The sequence below is a fragment of the Mesoplodon densirostris genome, chromosome 19 (assembly GCF_025265405.1).
Source record: "Mesoplodon densirostris isolate mMesDen1 chromosome 19, mMesDen1 primary haplotype, whole genome shotgun sequence".
Taxonomy (NCBI): Eukaryota; Metazoa; Chordata; class Mammalia; order Artiodactyla; family Ziphiidae; genus Mesoplodon; species Mesoplodon densirostris.
Genome location: NC_082679.1, coordinates 46,958,761 through 46,981,629, shown reverse-complemented (window position 1 = coordinate 46,981,629; position 22,869 = coordinate 46,958,761). Strand labels below are relative to the sequence as shown.

General features: G+C 54.6%; 2 protein-coding genes across 2 annotated transcripts in view; one reads left to right on the top strand and one right to left on the bottom strand.

The window, feature by feature from the left end:
* Positions 1-9,492, top strand: part of KCTD19 (potassium channel tetramerization domain containing 19) — a 28,995-nt gene extending 19,503 nt beyond the window's left edge. Inside the window, exons 7-16 of the mRNA XM_060083169.1 lie at positions 1,688-1,848; positions 3,120-3,223; positions 3,697-3,839; positions 4,034-4,117; positions 4,389-4,503; positions 4,897-5,524; positions 7,505-7,696; positions 7,874-8,028; positions 8,358-8,459; positions 9,379-9,492. Of these exons, the coding sequence (XP_059939152.1) occupies positions 1,688-1,848; positions 3,120-3,223; positions 3,697-3,839; positions 4,034-4,117; positions 4,389-4,503; positions 4,897-5,524; positions 7,505-7,696; positions 7,874-8,028; positions 8,358-8,459; positions 9,379-9,492 (1,798 nt within the window). The remainder of the gene's footprint in view (positions 1-1,687; positions 1,849-3,119; positions 3,224-3,696; positions 3,840-4,033; positions 4,118-4,388; positions 4,504-4,896; positions 5,525-7,504; positions 7,697-7,873; positions 8,029-8,357; positions 8,460-9,378) is intronic.
* Positions 9,493-9,674: 182 nt separating this feature from the next.
* PLEKHG4 (pleckstrin homology and RhoGEF domain containing G4) lies at positions 9,675-18,672 on the bottom strand. Its single transcript, XM_060083026.1, has 22 exons — positions 18,623-18,672; positions 16,529-17,241; positions 16,291-16,386; positions 16,092-16,215; positions 15,909-16,002; positions 15,750-15,824; positions 15,549-15,665; positions 15,293-15,391; positions 15,054-15,202; positions 14,763-14,901; positions 14,552-14,668; positions 14,195-14,377; positions 13,437-13,939; positions 13,115-13,361; positions 12,305-12,394; positions 12,001-12,222; positions 11,738-11,908; positions 11,486-11,663; positions 10,992-11,108; positions 10,611-10,847; positions 10,408-10,523; positions 9,675-10,236 (listed from the first exon to the last, which is right to left on the bottom strand). The coding sequence occupies exons 2-22, from the start codon at positions 17,031-17,033 to the stop codon at positions 10,231-10,233; spliced, it is 3,585 nt and encodes a 1,194-aa protein (XP_059939009.1). The 5' UTR covers positions 17,034-17,241; positions 18,623-18,672; the 3' UTR covers positions 9,675-10,230.
* Between the last annotated feature and the right edge of the window lie 4,197 nt (positions 18,673-22,869).

Sequence of the window (22,869 nt, the reverse complement as noted above, 5' to 3'; positions counted from 1 at the left end):
TCACACTGTCATATTTCCATCCTCTGTAATCCATTTCTCTGGTTCTAGCCCTATGCTAGGTCTGAGGTGACCAGGCCAATCACAACAGTTAGGATGCTGGATAGTCCCCCTCCTTCAAAGGCCCTCCCCACAACCCTTGGGAGGCTCACTGACACACAGAAAGTCAGAGCCAGGGGTGAGCCCCCCCAAGAAGCAAGGCAAGGCAGGCTTCCTGGAGGAGGTGATACCTGGCCTCTGCCTTGCAGGATGAGCTCAGACTGTTCCCATTAGTGCAGGGGCATGGATTCTAATCCTGTTTTTTAAATTAATTTAATTAATTCGTTTATTTATTTATTTATTTATTTATGGCTGCGCTGGGTCTTCACTGCTGTGCGCGGGCTTTCTCTAGTTGTGGTGAGAGGGGGCTACTCTTCGTTGCAGTACCTGGGCCTCTCATTGTGGTGGCTTCTCTTGTTGTGGAGCACCTGCTCTACGCACGCGGGCTTCAGCAGTTGTGGTGCACGAGCTTCAGTAGTTGTGGCTCGCGGGCTCTAGAGCACAGGCTCAGTAGTTGTGATGCATGGGCTTTGTTGCTCCGCGACATGTGGGATCTTCCCGGACCAGGGCTCGAACCCGTGTCCCTTGCATTGGCAGGTGGATTCTTAACCACTGCACCACCAGGGAAGCCCCTAATCCTGTTTTTTTTCTTTTTTTTAGATATTTGCCATGTATTTCTTCTTAGGTCTTTTTTCTTTTTAATTAATTACTTTATTTTTATATATTTTTTTATTTTTGGCTGTGTTGGGTCTTCGTTTCTGTGCGAGGGCTTTTTCTAGTTGCGGCAAGCAGGGGCCACTCTTCATCGCAGTGCGCGGGCCTCTCACTATCGCGGCCTTTCTTGTTGCGGAGCACAGGCTCCAGACGCACAGGCTCAGTAGTTGTGGCTCATGGGCCTAGTTGCTCCGCGGCATGTGAGATCTTCCCAGACCAGGGCTCGAACCTGTGTCCCCTGCATTGGCAGGCAGATTCTCAACCACTGCGCCACCAGGGAAGCCCCCTAATCCTGTTTTATAGAAAGGTAAACAGGTTCAGAGTAGAGCAACTCTCTTAGGCTCACAAAATACACTGGTACCAACACTAAAGATAGAAGTGGGTTTTCCTGAGCACCTGGGGAGAGGGTCAGCCAACACCAAATACTGTCTTACCCCAGAACTGTCATTTGTGGCCCACACCATCTATCTCTCCCGGAGATGTCCCACCCCTGATGTCACAGGGCACAGAGGGCAAAGACAAGTGCCTTTGGAGGTGGGGGGTTTCCTGGGCATACAAGGTATCAGTAATCTCCCAAGCCGTGACAGGCTGCCACATAGTGACTGAAATGTCTTGGGCAGATATTTATGGGGGCAAAAATGGAGTGACTGGGCCCTGGCCTGGATTCTGGAACGTGAGACAGGGCTTGGGGGCTTGCAATTAGTCAATTTAGAGGGCTTTGCTGAAATAGGTCAAGCTCAGCTCCAAAAGGGTGAGCCTATGTGTCCAAGTATACCCCCCTATGAGACATCACCAGAAACTAGTTAAGGAAATGATGTTAGTGGCCACAGGCTTGAGTTAGTGTAAAGGCAAGACATTCTAGACATGGAAGGTTGACAGGCTGGACTCCCTTGGGGTGGTGCTGAGGCTCTCTGTGACAGGCCTTTCCTCTGGGCAGGAACTGGCTGGGGACTTGCTGGCTGCCCCTGACTGAGACCATTTCTGAGGTGTACGAGCTCTGTGCCTTCCTGGACAAGAGGGACATCACCTATGAGCCAATGAAAGTGGCTCTGAAGACTCATCTGGAGCCGAGGACTCTGGCACCCATGGATGTGCTCAGTAAATAAAGAAGCTTCTCAGTTTGAATTCAACATCAGAGGAGGGTCTAGGGGATCACAGAGGAAAGATAAGGCTGGCTAGAACCAGGAACTGTAGATGGAACAGAAAAGGAAAGCTAGACTAACATCTGTGGGTTTCGCCTAAAAGGAAACTTTCATGTTAGGTGACCCCTCCCCACCCCAAGCCCACAGGTAGCCTCAAGTAGTCCAGGCTGAGCAGTGCACACTGACCCAGCTGGGGGGCCACATGGGACCCCAAGGGCATGCCTGCTCTGGCTCTGGGAGCCGATGCTATGCCCATTTGCTCCTCGCAGCCATCCAGGGAAGAATGATCCCTGGGTCCATTTAACAAAAGAAGCAGAGGCTCAGGGAGGTAACTTGCTTATATTACTAGATCGTGGTCAAGCTGGCATTTAAATCTGAGTCTAAAGTCAATGGTGTTTCACCAGCTGCCTATAACTGTTTCCTAACAAAAAGTGTTTTAGATCAATGTGTGCTGTATTACTATCATTCAGCAACATTCAGTACTTATTTGAGCACCTACCATATACCAGGACAGTAGATAACACTAGAGGTACAGAAGAGAGCAAAACAGACCCAGTTTCTATCTTCATGAGGTTCACAATCTAATTATATACCTCTTGGTTATATCATCTATTTATATACCCTTCATTCATTACAAAGCTCATTAGAAACTGGTTCTTAATACAGAACAAAGCCTAAATCTAGTCACCCCAGGAAAAGGGTCATGAGTTCATCTTCCCAGAATAAAGCCCCGAGGCTTGGTCTCTGTAGAAGTGACAGTGATTTGATGAGAGGCTGGCTGGCTCTATGATATTTGCCAAACCATAAGCACAAACATACAGAGGGTCTCCTAGCTCCAGTCTGAGTGGCCATGTGGAAAATTACACACCCAGCCAGAAACCAGAAGCAGTTAGCAAGGTACATCAGCCAAGCTTTCTTGGGAGAGGTGGGCCAGGGGAAGAACAGCAGTGCCCTTGGGGTTGGTGGCCCTCCCCCAACGCAGAGTCACCAGCTGACCCTCCAAGCTGCTGTTCTAAACCCACTTTGACACCCAGGAAACCATATGGTGTGCCACAGGGAAGGCCTGAGGAGCAGAAAATGTTGATGTCAAGGACTTCTGCTGCTTCTCAGACTAGGCAACAGAATATGACTGATGAAGATATTGTGTCTTAACATGTAATGGACAAAATGCCCTACCTAATTTCCCTTCTGGCCACATGATGTGTTCCCTCTCATTGGTTTCCTTAGATGAGGAATGGACGGCAGAAATCACTGTGTATTCCCCTCAAGAAATCGTCAAAGTTTATGTTGGAAGCCACTGGTATGCAACCACCTTGCAGACCCTGCTGAAGGTACTGCTGGCCTGAGGCTGCCCTCCTCTCCTTTTGGCTTCTGCGGCTGAGAAGAACCTGTCACCTGACCCGTACACAGCCTTCAGCACCTGATTAAAACAAGGACCTTCCCTCTGCTCCATGGCCCAAAGTGCTTTTATTGTATGAGCAGCATTCTGGGAAGGCTTTTAGGAGTTTGGGTAGGGATGAGGCCAGTTTGAGGGGCCTGGACTGAGCAGGACATAGGGTGAGGTTCCAGATGCCTCAAGAGAGTGTTCTAGGAGCCAGCAAAACTTGAAGCAGAGATGATGTGCTTCTCCCTAGATGCTCTCCTCCTCATTATGGCTCCTTGTGGCCAACAAGATAGGGAGATGGAAATCCCAAAGCCTCTGCTCTAGAATGGTTAGGAAAATGAAGAGAAGGCTGACCTGCCCCTTAATAAGGACATAGCCCTTTAACAGACTAACAAGAGTCTGGTGTCCAACCCTTTGCAGTATCCAGAACTGCTGTCCAACCCTCAGAGAGTTTACTGGATCACATATGGACAGACCCTGCTGATCCATGGGGATGGCCAAATGTTTCGACACATTCTCAACTTCCTGAGACTTGGAAAACTACTTTTACCATCTGAATTTAAGTGAGTGAAGGAAGGAAATCATATAATGAAACCCCATCCCTCTTCAAGATGGAAATTTGAGTTTGTAGCCTTCAGGGAGATTATATTATTTCCAACATGTGAACTGCTGTTCAAGGCAGCAGCTCTGGAGGCTTATAACCCCATCCACACTCCCACCCCAGATGCCCAGTGCGACATCTCCTTGTCATTTGCAGGGAATGGCCCCTCCTCTGCCAGGAGGTGGAGGAATACCACATCCCATCCCTCTCAGAAGCCCTTATCCAATGTAAGGCATACAAGTAAGGAAACTGCTCCTGACACCATGTTCTAAAGTTTGAACCTTTATATTCCTCTTGGGAATCCTGTCCTAAGTCTCACCTCCCAGTAGGACCTGTTCTACTTAGAGTTAAGGGGGTGGAGCAGGCCCAGGATTGGGCAGGGACCTAAGCAAAACCCTTTAAAGCCCCTTCTCCCCTGCTGTTTAGAGTAAACTCCCAGCCAAAGGGCAGACCTGGTCGATGGACTAGTGGAAGCTTCTTCTTACTAACCAAACCCTCTTGGAGTCTGCAGGTCATGGATCCAGGAGAAAGAATCTGGAAATGAAGAAGTTTTTCCCATCAGAAGGCTGCATGTGGTGACAGAAGGGCCAGGGTCACTGGTGGAGTTCAGTAGAGATGCCAAAGAAGTAAGTCCCAGCATTCTTTGGTTTGGTGTTGTCTTGAAAGAGCACCAGCACAGGGATCAGGGGGCAGACCGCTACTGAGGGCTATGGCAAAATGAAAGAGCCGGGCCTACATGGCTCCTGGCACAGTGACTGGTTTCTGAACCTGGAGGGAGACACAAGGAAATGGCTGCCTGTGGCCTGGGATGCTGATATGTCCCTTTGGCGTGTGAAAGGACCCTGGGCTGGTACCACCTCCACTCAGACTGAGAAAATCTCAAATGTAAGACCCATGTGGGGTATGGGATTGTTCTGGGTAAGCAAGTGAAGTCTTAGAGACCCAGCTTATGAGATCTTGGGTAAGGCTTTGACGTGGAAGCACAAAATGCCCAGAGCTGCTGTGCCCTCCCTCTCCAGACCACAGCTTGCATGCCTATGGAGTTACAAGACTGCAATGACAGGACTCCACAGAACAAGGCCAAGAGGACCCTGGCCAGATCCAGCCAGATAGAGGAGGCTGAGCAGTACTTCCGGACAATCCAGGTGTCCCTATGCCGAGGTGCCAAGAGGGTGGGTAATCCCAGCACATACTCACACTGTCCTGGCCTATGTGCCAACCCTAGACACTGGGGGGCCCACCCTGAGAGTCCTCTCAAGAAGAAGTGCACCACAGTCAACCTCACACAGAAATCTGAAAGCAAAGACCCTCCTGTCACCCCCATGCAAAAACTCATCTCCCTGGTAAGGGAATGGGACATGGTCAATTGCAAACAATGGGAATTCCAGCCACTGCCAGGCCCCCGGAGCAGCTCCTTGGAGGAAGCCACCCTGCAGCTCCCCTCAGGAAGTGAGGCTGTTTCCCAGCCCAGCACCTCAGCTTCCTGGAAAGGCCATTACACAGCCTCAGAGAAGGACCCAGGCCCACAGGCAGGGGCTGGAGCTGGAACCAAAGACAAGGGGCCAGAGCCAACCTTTAAGCCATACTTCCCCATGAAAAGAGCTGTCACCTTGAAGGACTGGGGCAAGCAGAGGCCAAAGGAGAGAGGTGAGTCCTGTCCCATCTTTGACCTAATTCTCATTTACAACAGAGAAGGCAAACCTTGGCCAAGACCACAGAGTGAGTCAGTGATTAAGGGGGACTAGAGCTCTGCACTCACTGATGCCAAGCAGAACACCCAGAAATGACAGGCACACTGGCATGACTTGGGGGCTTGAGAAACTACCTGAGGCATATGGGAGGAAGTGCCTATGAAGTGACAGGAGCACAGAGAAGGGTTGGGGGCTGAGGAGTCAGCAGGGGAAAGAAGGAGAAGCCTTGGGTGCTTGAGGAAACACAAGTCATGCGTCTAGCAGCTGGAGACCAGGCTTCACATGAAGTGATAAAGAGATAAGGCTGAAGACATAAGGAAATCAGGACAGGTCTTGTGGGCCAGGTTCAGGACCTAGCAGTTTGTTCTAATCCTAAGGGGAGTGGACAGCCACTGAAGCATTCTAAACAACGAAGCAAGCAGTCAGGTGTGCATTTAGAAAGTTTGTTCCAGGGCAGAGGAAATGCAGCAGCAGGAGGATACATGTTAGAAATGCCAAGATCATTCTAGATGAAACAAGTTAGGCAGTTGGAAGAAGCAGGAAAGTATCAGGCCAAGGAGGGGGCAGGTTTCTAGTTTGGGTGATTGCAAGGGGGTGGATGGTTACTGAGATAGGAAGGACAAGAGAAGGAGTAGGACTTGGGGAAGAGGACACATTGCATGTGAGGTACTGATGGACATGCAAGGGGAGAAGTCCAGAAGACAGGAGGGTATATGGGGACCGGGCTGAACAGACAGGTGTGTGTGTGGTGGGGAAGTGTGGAGCAGCCCAGGGAAGTGCGCTGAGAACTGCTGTGATGGACTGTTTCCTCTGCTCCTTCAAGGTCCTTCCTACAGTATTCTGTCATTTTCCCTCTTAGTGGCTCGGACCCTGCTTGGAGGGGTCTTCTTGGGCCCCACCTGTGAGCCCCAAGTTGGTTTCTCAAGCATATTCTTTTTTAAAAAAATTAATTTGTTTTATTTTTGGCTGCGCTGGTCTTCGTTGCTGCACATGGGCTTTCTCAAGTTGCAGCAAGCAGGGGCTACTCTTAATTGCAGTGCGCAGGCTTTCTCATTGCGGTGGCTTCTCTTGTTGTGGAGCATGGGCTCTAGGCCCGTGGGCTTCAGGAGTTGCAGCACGCGGGCTCAGTAGTTGTGGCTTGAGGGCTCTAGAGCACAAGCTCAGTAGTTGTGGCGCACGGGCTTAGCTGCTCCGCGGACCGAACCCATGTCCCCTGCATGCGCAGGCGGATTCTTTTTTTTTTTTTAATAAATTTATTTATTTTTTATTTATTTATTTTTGGCTGCGTTGGGCCTTCGTTGCTGTGCACGGGCTTTCTCTAGTTGTAGCGAGCGGGGGCTACTCTTCGTTGCAGTGCATGGGCTTCTCATTGCGGTGGCTTCTGTTGTTGCAGAGCACAGGCTCTAGGCACGTGGGCTTCAGTAGTTGTGGCTCGAGGGCTCTAGAGTGCAGGAGCAATAGTTGTGGCACGTGGGCTTAGTTGCTCTGTGGCACGTGGGATCTTCCTGGAGCAGGGATCAAACCTGTGTCCCCTGCATTGGCAGGCAGATTCTTAACCACTGTGCCACCAGGTAAGTCCCTCAAGCATATTCTTCAGAATGGACATGCATCAGCAACTCCCCACAAAAGCTCCTCTCATAATTTTACAAAGATTTCCAGTCCCTCGCTGGGTTGTCATCAGCTCTACTACCAGTCCTAGTTCAACAGAGGATTTGGAAAGTTCCTTGGAGTTCTGAAATTCAGGATTTGGCTTGCAGTGATTCAAGGGCAATGGAGAGAGGAGAGCCAGAACATGCCCCTGCCAGCCCAGGGTACCACTTCTGAGAAGCTGGAGGCAAAGGCTTGTGACAGACTGTACTGGTCTGTTGCCAGAGGTCTCCTCCCTGCTTGGGCTCTGAGGTGGCTTAAGGAGAGCCCTCTCCCCATGTTTTCACAGCAAGTCCTGCCCCTGAGCAGTCTCTGCCTGAGGCCAGTGAGGTGGACAGCACAGGGGTCATCCTCAAAGTGACCCACCCCCCCGTGGTGGGTAGTGATGGCTCCTGCATGTTCTTTGAGGACAGCATCATCTATACCACACAGATGGACAACCTCAGGCACATGCCACCCACAGCCAGCCCCCAGCCCCGAGGTAAGGCTCTGGAGCCATGCCTGGCCCTGCACTTCCTCGCAGAGATGCCTGAGCCCCCACCCAGGGTACTTCAGGGATACAGTCTCCCTTGGAAGCCCTACACCTCTCCCTTACTCCGGGCTGGCTCTAAGGCTCTAGCCGTGGCAGATGTGGCCACATCCACTCTCTCCTCCACAGAGGTGACTTTCCTGAGTTTCTCTCTGTCCTGGGAAGAGATGTTTTACGCGCAGAAATGTCACTGCTTCCTGACTGACATCATTCTGGATTCCATCAGGCAAAAGGACCCCAAAGCCATCACAGCCAAGGTGGTCTCCCTGGCCAACCGGCTGTGGGTACGTGTGATAAGCCTCAGGCCCTGTTCCTTCTCCACTGTCCCCTTGCCTCCACAGTAAGTAGGCAAGGCAAGAGGAAGCAAGCCAAGATATGGGGTCAGGGGAATAAGGGAAAGAGGTCAGGGGCAGAAGGGCAGGGACAGGGAGACAGGGCAGCAGCATCTGGGCCAAGCCTTGGCCAAGAGGCAGTTTGAAGTGATAGTATCCTCTGAACTCTGTGGCTCCTGCAGGCCCAGGGAAGCCCCTGCTCTGCATCCCACTCTGAGGGGCTGGGAGCAAATGTGTGTCACACTGCTGCCCCCAGCCCTGACTGTGGCCTCTTCTGGCAGACCCTGAACATCAGCCCCAAGCAGTTTGTGGTGGACTTGCTGGCCATCACTGGCTTCAAGGATGACCAGTACACCCAGGAACATCTGTACAGCTGGGTGGAGGTGAGGGCCACCTGCACCCCACTGGGAATGGCGACCCTCCAGATGCCTCAGATGGACACTGTCTTGCTGCACGAGGGCCAGTCCAGTGCTGCCCAGAAAGCAAGACAGGCAACTAGACCTCTAGTCTCTGGTCTCAGTGAAGGAGGAACAATGGATGAAATTAACCTGTCTAGAGTGGTCAAAAAGTAGTATTCAGGCCACTGGTTTTTGTAGTTTTCCTCCCATGTTAACAGTTTAGCCTCCATCACTAACAACCCTGACTACACTCAGGGAAGCACATCATATGAGCTCAAGGTTTTGGGGTGCTGAAATCAGAGAAACTACTGGGAGTCAGATAGATGTTTTCAATGACTGATACCAACTTCACCTACTCAGCCATGATGTCAATACTTTTGTACATTCCTTTTACACTTAAGCTGCTTTAAAGCAGTTTTTACAAAGAAAAGGAAAATGTTCAATAAGGGGAAAGGAATGACTCAGGTTTTTTGATTCCTTAAAATAATTTTAGGATTCACATTTTAACATTGTAGGTGAAAAAGATTTAGCTAATTTTTCATTAATCTGGCATTTCTGTAATCAAGTACATTACTATAACACCTTTCACTATACACACAAAAGTGCCAAGTTACTATCCTCTGCCTACTCTATTGAGTGGAAAGTGAAGTCACCATCTACGACTAGAAAGTGGAAAACCAGTGGCAGGAAACATGCACTTTTGGCCCTCTATTCATCCTGTTGTGTTCCCTGGTAGCCACTCCAAACCACAGGTCTGGGAGACGCCTTTAGGTAGAAGTGAGCTCAACAGCATCAAGTGGCCTTGCCTTGACCCTGCCCCCAACCAGATAGGAGGACCCCATCCACACAGCCAGAGTAAGCAACCAGCCAGAAGTCAGGAATAAGACCAGCCTTTTCCTTCCAGCTCACGCTGCCTTTCGCCAGGAAATATGGCCGCTGTGTGGACTTGCTCATCCAGAGGGGCCTGTCGAGGTCTGTCTCTTACTCTCTCCTGAGCAAGTATTTACAAGATGGCTAAGGTGCCCAGAGAAGCTGCCCCACAAACACCCCATCCCATCGCCAAGGTTCATTTTAACCGGGGATGTCCCCAGGATGTGTGTGCCCATCCAAGGGTGTGTTAATTTATTTTTTATTATAAACAAAGAATAAATCACAAGTCAAGGGTCTGGACTCCATCTCTGAGACACCAAAGACCTTACAACCAGTGAAATAATCTTAAACTGAAAGCTATTCAAAAAGCTTTGAATCAATATAACCAAACTCACCCAGGAAAGAAGGGCCTGGGCCTAGGGAGCCAGGGCAGGCAAGAGTAAGAGTCCAACAGGGATGAGCTTGGCTTTGAGACCAGGGGTTGGGAAGCAGTGGCTAGGAACCCACCTGTATTCCTACTGAGGGGTGGGGCAGCCCAGTCACTAGATGTCCCACCAGCCTACAGCATAGAAACAAACACCCACCCTCTGTTCTGGGTGGGAACAACTGGGGTGGGAGCTGGAGATGGGGAGAGAAAAAGGGGACATGAGGCCAGGGGCCCAGAATCAGGGTGCTCATTTAGGCTCTGCAACCAGCAGCCCCTGGAGAGGTCCCTGCTGATCTGTCCAATGACACAGACATCAGAAAGGGTAGTCAACAGGGCTGTGCATGTGGGCTGGAAGCGACCCAGGTGCCACCCACGGCCTGGTCATAGCAGATCCCGAGAGAGGTGATGTTCCTTGGATCTAGCAGCAACTGGATCCACTGCCCACCTTCAAGCCCAGGCTCAGACCTGTGGTGCAAAGCTAGGCATGAACATGTATTTCCCTGGCTCAGGGTCCAGGTGGGGTCTCTGAGGAATGGCTCTGACCTACCACCCCCATTTCCACCTAAAAGCAAGGCAGCCATAGGCCCAGGCAGGGCTGAGAAAGGGCTGGTGGGTATAAGGCTAAATGGAACTCACATAGGACAAGTCCTCCAGGCCCCTGCCCAGGGCCTGCCCTGACACACGGCTGCTGTCCGAGCCACTGGAGCCACTGGCTGACGGGCACTGGGAGGAGACCTCTGAGTCCTCAGGAGCTAAGAAGGGAGACTGGGTGAGCTGTCAGCAGAGGAGGCCCAGACCCCAAGCCATGCCCTCCTGCCTCTGGCCAAGCCCAGACCTACTCAAAGATGGCTGGCTGCCCAGCTCAGCTTCAGTCTCCAGTACTGCTTCCTCTGGGAAGCTGGTGGAATACAGGGGCCAGCGGAAGCCCGGAACAGCTGGGTCTCTGTACAGATGCAGGTTGAGGGACCCCAGTACAGAGCAAGAAGCAGGGTCTCCAGAAAGGGAGCTTGAGGCCCCCAGGTAAGGGCTGTCATAGTCAAATGGGGCCACAGCAATGGAGGCCCGAGAGCGAACTTCTGTATGAGAAAGAGGATCAGGTTGGGACAGGCCAGAGCCCAGGTGGGCCAAGGTCCTGAGGGGAGCACAGCCTAGGGCTGACAGGTCCATGTTGCCCCCTGTGCAGCTCTCCTCACCCCAACCCCCTGCAGCCTGCCTGCTACCTTGGCACTTCAGGATATAGTTGACGGTGCGGTCATTGATAGCTTCTTTGCTGGGGGCGATGTCCTGGAAGGCCTTGTTCCCCACACCCAAGGACACCATCTCAGCCATGCGCACCTCTGGGTGGAGAATGGACATCTGGACATGAGCCCAGCCCTTTATCACTCTTCCCCCTTATATTAGTCTCTCCTGTACACCCATAGCCTGCAGATTGTCCTGTGCGCTGAGCCTTTCCCAACAATCCCATGAGATGTCATAATTCTCCTTTTAAAGATGAGGCCTCTGACACTCAAGAGGTTAATACTGTGTGCACAGTCTAAGACTGAGTGCAGGACTGCCTGACTTTGGAGTTCTTTCCCCTGCGCCGGCTGCTGCTGAGGGACCTTTTCCACCCTCCCAAGTATTTCCAGGTCCCTAGGCCCTCCTTGGGGCCCCTCTGGGACAATGTGAGCTCTCCAAGGAGGGGAGTGTGGGGTGAAATGGGGCAGGGACCCACCCTTGTTGTGGACAGCCTGCCTCCAGAGCAGGCGGGAGATGTCAGCTGTCCAAGCCTGCTTCGTAGCCAAGCTGGCAGCTTGTAGCACAAAGGTGTCCTTGGCCTTGCGACGGCGAAACCAGATCTCAAAGCGCAGGTTGCTATCCCCACAGCACTCAGTGAGGCCAAGGTCTGCCATCTGTGTGGCCAGGAAAGGAGCTTAGTGAGGCACTGGGGGTGCAGTGAGCAGAGGGAGGGGTTGGGTGGGCCTACCTTGAAGGAGCGCTTGTAGGCAAATGTGTCGATGCCTTTGGGTCCTCGGCGAGGCTTGCTGAAAAGCAACAGCTCCTCAAAGAGGAAAACACGACGCAGGGACTTGTGGCGCCCAGAGCGCACCGTGAACTCATCCTGTCGGACCAACTGCCCCTGTTCTTTGAGGTTGACCTGCCAAGTTGGGGCCCAGTGGGTGCCCAGCCTCTTCTGCCCCCTCCCTTCACACCCACTGCCCCTGCCCACCACAGCCTGTGATGACTCACGTCACAGCCCTGGATGGCATCCATGGCTAGCAAGTCATTGCCGTGTCGCAGCTGGAAGCGCACGAGGCTCTGGGCAGCCCGCAGGGCACTCAGCTCTGGCACGGTCCCCCCGCAGGCCCGTGCCAGCTCCTGCAGCAGCAGTGTGTACTTGCTCATGCGCTGGATGGGCTTCAGCAGATAGGAGGCCAAGTCCAAGTGGTCCCCCAGTGCTTGCTGCTTGTCCTGCCAGGTGCGTAAGAGACCGTCAGGGAGCTTCAGGTTATTTGCTCCATCCCCCCCTCCCACTAGTCTCAGGCTCACCTACCCTGAAAAAGGTGTGACCATAGCTGGTCATCAGGGCATCGGAGCATGGTTTATTCTTGCTGTAGAGTGCGTACATCCCAAACTGCACCCTCTGCAAAGATACACAGCTTGGTCTGGTGCAAATGGGCCAGCATCCAAGGGGGTCAAACCACTCTCAGTTTGGGAGGACCAAAATGCCTAAAGGTCCCAAGGAGGCCTCCCCACACAGAGCCAGTGTGCCCTGCTTTGAATAACAGGTGATCTGGCAAGAGACACTGTGCAGAGAGGGGCTTGCCCTCAGGCCCTCTGGGGAAGAAGTCCTGCATACAGCTCTGCTGCTCCCACAGCTGAGGGCAGTGCTCTAATCTCACCTCACCTCGGACTACACCTTCCCTTGCTTACTACACTATGCTACACTGACTTCTCTCTTCCTTGACCACTGGGCCTCTTTCCTGCCCAGGGCTTTGCACTTGATCTTTCCTCTGGATGGAATGCTCTGACTGCAGCCCCTCCCTCTGGCCTTAGCTCAAACACCAGCTCCTCTAAGCGGCCTCTCTAACTGCTCTCTCTAAAGGGGATACCTCTGCCCTGCTGCTAACTCACAATCACCTATCTATCCCGTTTTTTCCCTCCTAACCTCAACTATAATATGCAATTATCTTTTTTACTTTTATGTCTCCTCTGCTAAACTAAGAGCACCCTGAAAAAAAGGGACCAGTCGGTCCTGCTCATAGCTGTACCCATCATAGGGCCTGACCCCAAGCACATGCCCAATAGCTCTCTGTTGAATGTGGCAGAATCAGCCAGGGCCTGTATGGCCTGAGGAGCTTACATGGCGCAGGAAAGCATAGGCCACCCGGGGTGGGTGCTGGGTACAGGCCTCCAGCTCACGCAGGAAGAAATGGCGGTGGAAGTCCCGCAGCTTCTCCAGGTTGCCAAAGAGGTGGGCGCGCTGGCCACGGAGGCCCTGGGGCACATCAGGGCGATCCAGCTCGGGGAAGTAGTTCTCCATGGTGTAGTCAAGAGCATGGACATACTCCCGCTCTGTAGCCACCATCTCCGCCAGCACCAGCTGGAGTCTACCAGATAGGTGGAATCAGGACCCGAGACATCTGCCCTGCCACACTGCCCACCCCGCCCTGCTCACTGCCTACCTGTTGGGACTCCTGGGTTCAGAGCTACCTGGCGGAGGCATGGTGGGGCATGACCCTGACTGGGCACCAACTCCAGCCTCTGGTCTGTGGCAGGCAGCCACAACGGCCTCATGGTGGCAGTGGTGGGCAGATTCTCTGAGACTCAGTCCCAGATTCCGATCAAGGCTGTATGCCTTCCTCAGGGGAAGGGTAGCAGGTACAGCCAGTACCCTGCTGACACACAAGCTAGCTGTGCTACCTGTCAGTGGTGGCTTCAGAGCAGCTTCCATCTTCTGGTCCAGGGCCAGCCAGGTGTCCTGGCACCGTGCCCAGGCCCAGCGGCACTCCTGGCGGATACCCTCAGATCCCAGCCCTGTGGCTAGAGCCCACATCTTTCGGAAGTGGGCAGGAGGCAAGTCAGGATGCTTGGTCCAATGCAGCTGCAGCCGTTGCAGCACAACCCCCGGATGTTCCTGTTCCAGCTCTGCCAACACCCGCTGCCCCTCCTCAGCCCACATCAAGGCCTGAAACACCAAGGCCAGATAGGCATTGAGGAAGGATCCCACCAAGACTGCTAAGCCTTCTCCTCTACCTCCCCCCATCCCCACAGAATGCTGGCCCCAGGCTGCATCGTCAGTGGTAGGATTTTGGGGTCAGACTGAAGATAAGAAGAGAAAACAGGCAAGGTATACAACAAAACTCAAGCTGTCGTAGAGCTGAGCAGCCACCCCTCTGGCTTCACTGACCACCTGGAGCCAGGGATGGGACCCCTCACCCACCTGCTTGAAGAACTGCAACAGCCTCTCAGCATCTGCCAGCCGCTGCCGCCGCTGGGCTAAAGCCCTACAGAAGTCGGTCAACTGGGCTTGCAGGGTCAGAAAGCGGGCCCCAGAGGGGCCCAGTTCAGCCGCATCCCAGCCAACCAGTGGCTGCAGAAGTTTCTCCCCTCGCCTGACCTGCTCCTGGAGACAGAGACTGGGCTCAGCAAGCCCAGGCCTGGTAGTGCAGCCCGCGAGCCCAGGTCTTTTCCACAGATGTCTACATGTCCTCATCAGTCACTTCTGTGAAGACCTTCCCTCCACCCCCAACCCATTCCCCTCTCTCTCCGTGCTCAATGAACAAGTAACTAAACTCACCTGGGCAATTCGGTCCAGGTCGCAAAAAGGGCCTTGGGCCTGAAGCAGCATGTCCAATGAGGGTTCCCTTGGTTCCTCAAGTGCTGGCCAACCCACCTGCTGTAACCACACTTCAATCTGGAGGAGTACAAACAAAGAAAGGAGAGCTGCTGTGGGGTGGGGGTGATGCTTGAGATTAAAGGTGACGCCCACCTGGGCGGATAGTTCTCACCTGGTGCAGCTCGCCCTCCTGGGCCTCCAGCATCTGGACCAACTCCAGTGCTTGTACTCGCTGGTTACTCTGCAGGGTCAGTTGGTGCAGCAATCCATCCACGCGACCATACAGCTCCTCAACCTCGTCCACTGCAGGCCTGGTGCATGGTACATGTCTTAGCGCCCCTGCTGAGTGCCTAGCTCCACTCCACCCTGTCCTAGGACCACAATCCTGGCTGGTTCTGAGCCAGCCACTGAGTCCTTAGCATGGGATATGGTGGGCTGGGGAAAGATCTGGGCTTGCACCTACCTGTAGTCTGGGCTCAGGGTCACCTCTGGAACCTCCTGCTTCAGCCATGCCAGCTCCAAGGCTCCCTGGCACTGTAGCCATGCCAACCGAGGTGAGTCTAGTACATGCTGCATCAGGACCCGTGCCTGCCGCAGCAGCCGACCGACTTCCTGTGATTAAGGGCAACAGGCAGTGGAGGTGTGCATGGAAAAGGAAGAAGATAGGGAGCATTCGGGGAGGTGTTGAAAGGAGACACTCACCCCAGACTCCATGGGCTGGGGCACAGCCTTCATGCTCTCAATGGCCCCCTGGAGCAGGGCACAAACCACCTGGCAGCTCTGCAGTAGGGTTTCCAGACGCTGTGAGCAGAGGCAGGCATGACCAGGGCAGTGCACAGTGCTAGTCCCAGGCATCTTGGATCCCAGGCCACTGCACTGCTCAAGCCAGCCCAGGGGAGCCTCCTCTGCTGGCCAGATTGCCTGCCTACCCACCCTATGCCCCACCCAGTGCACTGACCATCCGGAAGCCCAGCCAGGCCTGGTGGCAGTAAGGCAGGCCTCCTCCTAGTGAAGTGGGCAACGCCGAGGTGGAGATGTGCGTCAGCAGGCTCTGATGAGAGGACAGCTGCTCTAACTGCAGAAGAAGAAGGTGTAGTGGACTCAGGCCTGGTGGGGAAGTGCCCCACCTCCACCCTGGCCAAAATGGCTCAGTCCCTACCTGCAGCCCTGAAGGCACCTCCTGAGGCATCTTTCCCATTAGCAGCACCTGGTGCACCGACCCTGGGGCTGCTTCCTGCAAGGAATCTGAGCTCAGCCCTGCTCCCAACCCTATAAAAAGGGTTGGGGGGGAAGAGGAGAGCTATAATCCTGTACTCACTTGCAGCTGGCTGAGCCCCCAGAAGAGGGAAGAGATTGGGGAACAAATTCGGGCGTCCACTAACACGGTCAGTCCCAGGGCCTGTACTTTGGGCCTAAAGGAGCAGGCTTTGGTTCAGTATCTATTTCCACAACCCTGCCATCCCCTTGCTCAGGTTCTGTCCCCCAACCTCCACCCCCCAACCTGGGGATGCTTCGCAGGTAGAGCAGGAGACGGATGAGTTCATGGCTGCTGCACTTGGGGTGAAGCCAGGCTGGGTTATGGGCACTCAGAAGCAGCACTGCCCTGCCTTCTACATCCCGAGTCCCTGTGCAGAGAAGGCAGTGAACACCTGCACAATCAAGTCACCCCACCTCTTCTGCCTCTAGTGTCTCCCAGTTACCTGGCAGGGCAGCCAGGCCACTGGCAAGCAGCTCCCAGGCGAGGTCTTGGGCCAGGAGGCAGTCAGTGGACTTAAGGAGCCTGGATCCGTTGGGGTCTTGGGAAGGAAAATGGCTTGGGTCTACACTGGGCCATTTACCCAGAGACCCCTACGTGAACTTGGGCTTTAGCCTGAGTAGAGTCAGAGGCCTCCCCACCTCCAGGTACCCTCACTCCCTTCCAAGACCTTCCTTTCTTACCTGCCTCCAGTAGCTCTGACGATGTCTCAGATAAAAGATCTCCGAGGTTCACAGGGTCACTGTCCAACCCTTCAGGGTCCAAGCGGATTGGCATTGCCCTGCCTGAAACTGAGTCCCCTGCCAAGCCTCCTCCTTGGCTGTCATTCTCACCCTGTGCCAGACTAAGGTGGGAGTACACTGGGCACAGGAGGATCTCCATTCCAGAGGAGGCTGGTTCCTCCCACTGGACTGAGGAACCTCCTAATACGCCCCTCTGGCCATCCCCTGACCCATGTGCAACCTTCTGTCCTGGAGGTGACTGAAGCTCACCAGGCAGAGGGCTGCCCTGTAGCCCTTCCCCCTGGGCTGCCCCTGCTGGTGGGCTCGGAGGATTGGGGTCCTGCATCTGGGGAGCAGGTTCCCCCTCATCCCAGGCATCTCTGAAACTGCACACAGCAAACCTCCAGTCAGTGGCGTGGCCCTGGGAGGCTGAGGACTCATCCCCATCCTCCAGGGGCCCTTCCATCACCCCTTCCTTAAGGGTGGGCCTGCTCCCGGCAAGTGGCAGAGGGGCTAAGCCCTCGGTGTGAACTGAGGCCTCAGCTCATCCAGGAAACAGGTTGAAGATGGTCGGGTAGGGCTGCATGGGCGATGCAGGTAGAAGGCACTAGGCCGTAGGAGGTGCCAGTCTTGGTGCCCGGCTCAGGAAGCGCAGTCAGTGTCGCAGTTCAGGCCTGAGGAGCGGGGAGAAGAGCCGGTGTCTCTCCCTCCAGCTCACGGCTCGCGGGTCCACGCTCACGTGGGCCTTCGCCGGGAGGGCCCCAAGCTCGAACGCTCACTTGCCGCCACGCTGGGCGGGCCTACGCAGGTGGAACGCTCACGGCGGGGGCGGGACGCTGCCTCGTGCTCGCGCTCTTGTGGGCCCGGCCGACCCTGGTCCCCGCCCCCGCGCCGCTGGGGGACTCGCGCGCCCGCTCTCTCGCTCGCTCGCCCGCCCGCCCGCCGCGCTCACGCCCGGGGTACGCGCCGAGGGGAACCCCGAACCCGGGAGGCCAGGCAGCCAGAGCCCTCGAACGTACCACACCGCCGCCTCGACGGCGAGTACGGCGCGGCGCCTGGCGTTGACGGGCGCCACCTCCTGGCCGCGGGGACGGAAACGAGCGCGGCAGAGGACCGGGCGCCGCGCCGCACCGCCCCCTGGGGGCCGGAGGACGCAGCCGCAGCCCACCCCGCCAGGCCCGACGGCAGCCGCCTGAGCCGGCCGGAAAGCGCGAAAACGCGGGTTCTCGCAGCGCCCCCGGCCCATCCGCCCCCTCGTCCCCCGCGGGCCCGGACGCCTCAGCTTCACCGCCCTCCCCCGCGCCGCCGCCCAAGCCCCCGCTGACTTTGGCTTGGCTTCTCAGTTCGCCGGTTGGGCCAGCGACCAACAGCCTTCCCACCGCGCCTGCTCAGCGCGCCGGAAGCGCTCCCCCGCTGGGGAAGGCGGCGTAGGTGCGCGAGGGTGAGTGAGAAAGGGGTCCACCTGGGGCTGAGGGAAGGGGCTTGCAGGGTGGCGGCGGAGGGGAGGGGGGCGCTTCTGCTCTTGAATGCACGCAGGATGCGGGGAGCCCTACCACAGCCTCCCTCAGCAAGACAAGGAGCACAAGTTCCTGTCAGCCGGGAGAAGAAAAGTGTGGGTCCAGGGGCCCAGGAGGCCTCTAGGAAGAGAGAGTCCCTAAGCCCAGGCCAGCTGCTTGATGCTGCTGGCAGCCAGTAGGGGTATCTTCATGGAGGGTGGGAGGGAGGGGCCCTTCCGTTGCAGACCCCATCTTCCTTCCAGTCCTCAGTCCCAGGCACCAAGAGCCAGGTTGTATTATCCCATGACGGGCTGCTGTTTGGGTTAGAGGGAAGGAGGAGGCAGGGAGGGGACTCTGTGGTGGGAGCTGACCCAGACCTGCCAGGAAGCCACCGATCCGCCAGACCCAGCCCCGCCACTCGCTTGCGTTTTCGTTCCTGCACTTCTTTCATATACACTCCCTCCCCAGCCCCCCACCCCTCCCACAAAATCCCGCCGAGGAGGCTGAGACTGAGGTCAGGATTCTGGAACCAGAGGGCCAGCTCTGCTCTTCCACTTACCTGATGGGTGAGCTCCAGCACCTCAGTTCTCTTTGAGCCTCATCTTACTCACCTGTAAAAAAAAAAAAAGAAAAAGAAAAGAAAGTCATTCTTTCCTCCTGGGATTGCCCCGAGAACTAGGAAAGACCCTGTATGTTGAAGGTCCACTTGCTGCCAGCTCTTGGGCGGTGTTCGTGTCCTGCCCCTCATTTCATCCTCAGTTGGGGGACCCTGAACAGGTGAAAGTCACTTGGACAGTTGACCTGTGAGATCTCTCCCAGCTCTGAGGTGTGAAGTCCCTTTGGGGCATGTGGGCCTGCTGTGCCCCATAACATGCTCAGGCCCTTGGTTCCTTGTGGGGAGAGGGCAGTGGGTGCAGTGGCTTCCCTGGCTCTAAGGTAGTCACCTCCTTCATGAGCCCAGGGAGGCTGCCAGAGGAGGGAACCTGGGCATCAGAAGCAGGCACAGAGGGAACAGTAGCAAAATCCTCCCCTCCCCACCATCGCAGCGGCCACGTCAGCACCAAGTCCAGGTTCTCAGAGCAGCTGCCCGGGAGCCTTCTTCATGAGGGGATCTGGCTGTGAGTGGGGAGCCTTGGAGTTGTCCTGCTCCATCCCCAACCCCCAGCAGGCCCTCTCATCCCACCCTCCTCTAGCTTCAGCGAGCATCAGGACCAACCTTGGCTCCCTCCCCAGCTGTCCTAGAGCCGCCCCACTGAGTCACTGCCTCCAGCTCCCTCCCTCCCCTTCTGCTGCCCACTGTCTGCCCACCCCCACCCACCAGCCAGGCCCCCTGTGAGCCCTAAGAGCTGGTTGGACCTGCTGGCAGGCACATGTACCCCTCCAGTGCTAAGAGAGACCTCAAGCCACAGGCCATAACTGACCCCAGCACCCCGGAGCGCAGGCAGACAGACTGATTCAGCGGCCTTGGTTTATTCACTCCACATAGAATGTATGCTGTAAGCTTTGCGAAGACAGAGACTGTGTTTTATCCACTTCTATACTTCTAGCACCTAGCACAGGGCCTGGAATAAACGTTGAGGGGTGCCTGAGACTGGTCGCACTACCCCTGTCCTCCTGAGGTTCCCCATTTATGAGCCAGATGTAAGCCAGAGTCACAAATGGAGACAGATTCAGAGGCTCGGTCTGAAAGGGATGCAGAAGAGGCAAAGAGCTGCAGGATGCATAGCCCCAGGATGGCAAAGATACAGATAGAAATGGGGACAAACTGAGCCTAGTGGGGAACACTGGGGGCTGGGCCTGGAGCCAGCCAATGACCAGCCAATGTGCCAATGACCACAGCAGGCTCTGTGGGCTGAGCTTGCAGGACTGAACAGTGACTCATGGGGCCCATCTCTGTGGCTCTCCTGGCAGCAAAATCTACTCACAGCAGCCTTTTCCACTGAGATCATTAAATGGGGATAGGCCTCCCTCCCCTGCCCTTTCCCCAACCTTCCCTCAGCTTTGCATTTCTTACCAACATGACTCAACCAAAAATGAAGTGGGAGCTCTGTGCCTCAGGGGGCCTAGTGATAAGAGATCCACAGTCATTGCCCTCATTCCATCCCAGACCTTGCATACCCTTTTTAGTACTGCCCCAGACAGTTAAGTTGACAGCTACCCTAAACCCTCCAGATCTCTCTCACCTCTGGCCTAAATAAACTCCAGACTCCTTAGAGTGGTCTTCAAGACCTTCTAGAGCATCACAGCCTTTCTGACCAGCTCTTATACAGGCCTGGAAAACTCATCTGATCACAAGTCTTGTCTCAAACTGTCTCCTGTACCTGGAATGCCCATGTCCATCTCCCCAGGTCAAAATCCTTCCTCCTTCAAGGCACTGGAGGCCACTTCTGCCATCCTGCCTTGTCAGGTGGTGACTTGCTTGCTCTCCTGCATCCCAGGAGCCTGCCTCCTCCCGGCTGTGCTCACCTGCTTTCTTACCCTCAGTCTGCTCATCTCTGACCAACCGTATTTGCCTGGAAGTCCCCCCTTTCTTTTACCCAGCTCCAGGCCCAGGAGCCCCTGTGCACCCCCCTCCCCTACACCATCAGCTGTCTGATGATGGGGATTTTATTTCTAAACCTTTCTAATCTCGTAATTTTTGAAGGATGTGGTGTCTGGGCCACCTTCCTCTGGAGACCTGGTTAAGATTACAGATTGCTGGGCTCCCGTAGACCTGCTGAGTCAGAACCTTTGGGGTAGGCCCAGGAATCTGTGTTTGACAAGCTCCCAGTGATTCTGATACTGAGGTCTGAGAATGGCTGCCTGCCCTCTTCAGCACAAGCACCTTCACATCCCTGGGCTGCTGGAGGAGCCTCCCAACAGGTCTTCCATTTCTAGCCTTTCCTCCTACCAACCCTTCCTCCACGTGGGGTTTCACACATCCTCCACCTGGCACCAGCTACATTCGAGCTCCCTAATGCGCATCACTGCCCACACTCCCCAGATCATAATTCTCCAGGCTGGCTTTCTGCCACCTCTAAAACTCAGTGGGGTCACCCCACCCAAGCCTTGGTGTCCCTGGCTGGTCTCTCCCGAGCACATCACCCACTGCTCCTTGCTTTTCACCATGTGTGCTCCAGATATCTTTTATTCATGCGCTCTTCCCACCTAGAATGCACCCATGCAATTTTGCCCATGTTTTCAGAGCCCCTCCACACACACACACTCATGCTCCTCCCAAAGCCCTCCCAGATTTCCTCAAGGCCTCACATGTTCCTTGGCTTGTAATGTAACACCAATGATGACAAACATAATCCCTTACCATGGGCCAGGCTGTATACTAGGTTTTTACATTTCATCATCTAATCCAGACAGCAACCTTATGAAGTAAGTATGATTGTTACCTCATTTTAGAGATGAAGACACTGGGGCTCAGAGAGAATATGTGACATACCTAAGATAACATAGCCAGTGAGTGAGAGCTGGGACTAACCGCTAGGCCTTAACACTGCCGACTGTAAGCAGTGTGAGGGCAAAGCCTAAAAGTCACTCTTCCTTCTCTTCACACCTTCCCCAGGCATAACACAGAAAAAATGTTGACTAAATTTGTAACCTTTGCAGTGTGTTGGGTCCTTCAGATCTGTAAAGATGAAGAACAGGATGGTGATTACCTAGGGCTAGGCAGAGGGTGAGGAGTGACGGCTGATGGTAGTTTCTTTTGGGGACGATGCAAACGTTCTAAACTAAGGCTGTGGTGATGGTTGCACAACTCTGTGAATATGTTAAAGACCACTGAACTGTACATTTTAAATGGGTGAATTTTATGGTGTGTGTGTTAGGTGTCAATAAAGATAGATACTTTTTTTTTTTTTAATCCTCCAGCACAGTGGAAATTGAATCTGGGTCTGCTGTTATCAGGGATTTCTGTCCCTAAATGTTTCTGGACCCCACACTATCCAATTTGTGTCAGAAACACTCAAGGTAACCAGCGCCCTTGAGATTGTCCTCCCGCCCGCCAGGTGCAGAACACGTCTGTTCATTTGTCCTGCACCTCCCTCCAGGTGTTTAAGGAAGGCTCATCCGGTCCCAGTGTGTGGTGGCTGCACCTTGGCACCTGACCTCTGGGGTCTCTTTTCCTACAGGTTGTTCCCATTTTGTGGACTCCCAGTTCTGTGACCCTGTGCCCATACAGCAATCCCCTGGACTGCAGGCATCCTGTAAGGTGACGTACTGGGAAGGAATGGGAGGGGAGGGAGGGAGGGCCATAGGGCCTAACAGTCCTTCCCAGGACCCCCCTCCCCATTCTATGTCCAGGAATCCCTGGGGCAGGGAGTTGGAAGTTTCCGTCTCCCTCACCACCTGCTGTCTTGCCCCCTGCCCACACCCCAGAACCCCCAGACATATGGACACAGGACACACATCCATCCGAGAGATGTTTAATGTATCTTAGGTTCAAAGTACAAAATACAGGGCAGGCGCTAACCCCAGGAAAGTCACCTGCCACTCAGTCAGCCCCTTACCACTGCAGCCAGGCATCCCAGCCCCAGAGCAGTGGAGCAGTGGCCCTGGGATACCTGGCTCCTTTCCTGTTTGGGGAATAACAAGGTGACAAAGTGGGTGGGAGCCCAGAGGCCATCGTCTCCCCTCCTCATAAAACCCAGACCCAAGGATCTGAAAGGTCCAAACTTGGACACAGCAGCAGATCCCCCAGAGTAACCCTGGCTAAGAAGCAGCCCTGTTGTGAAGCCTGGCCCAGCCCTGTGGCCTTAGTCCTGGAAAAGGAGGAACTATTGCCCCAGTGACTGACAGCAAAGGGAAGGAGATACA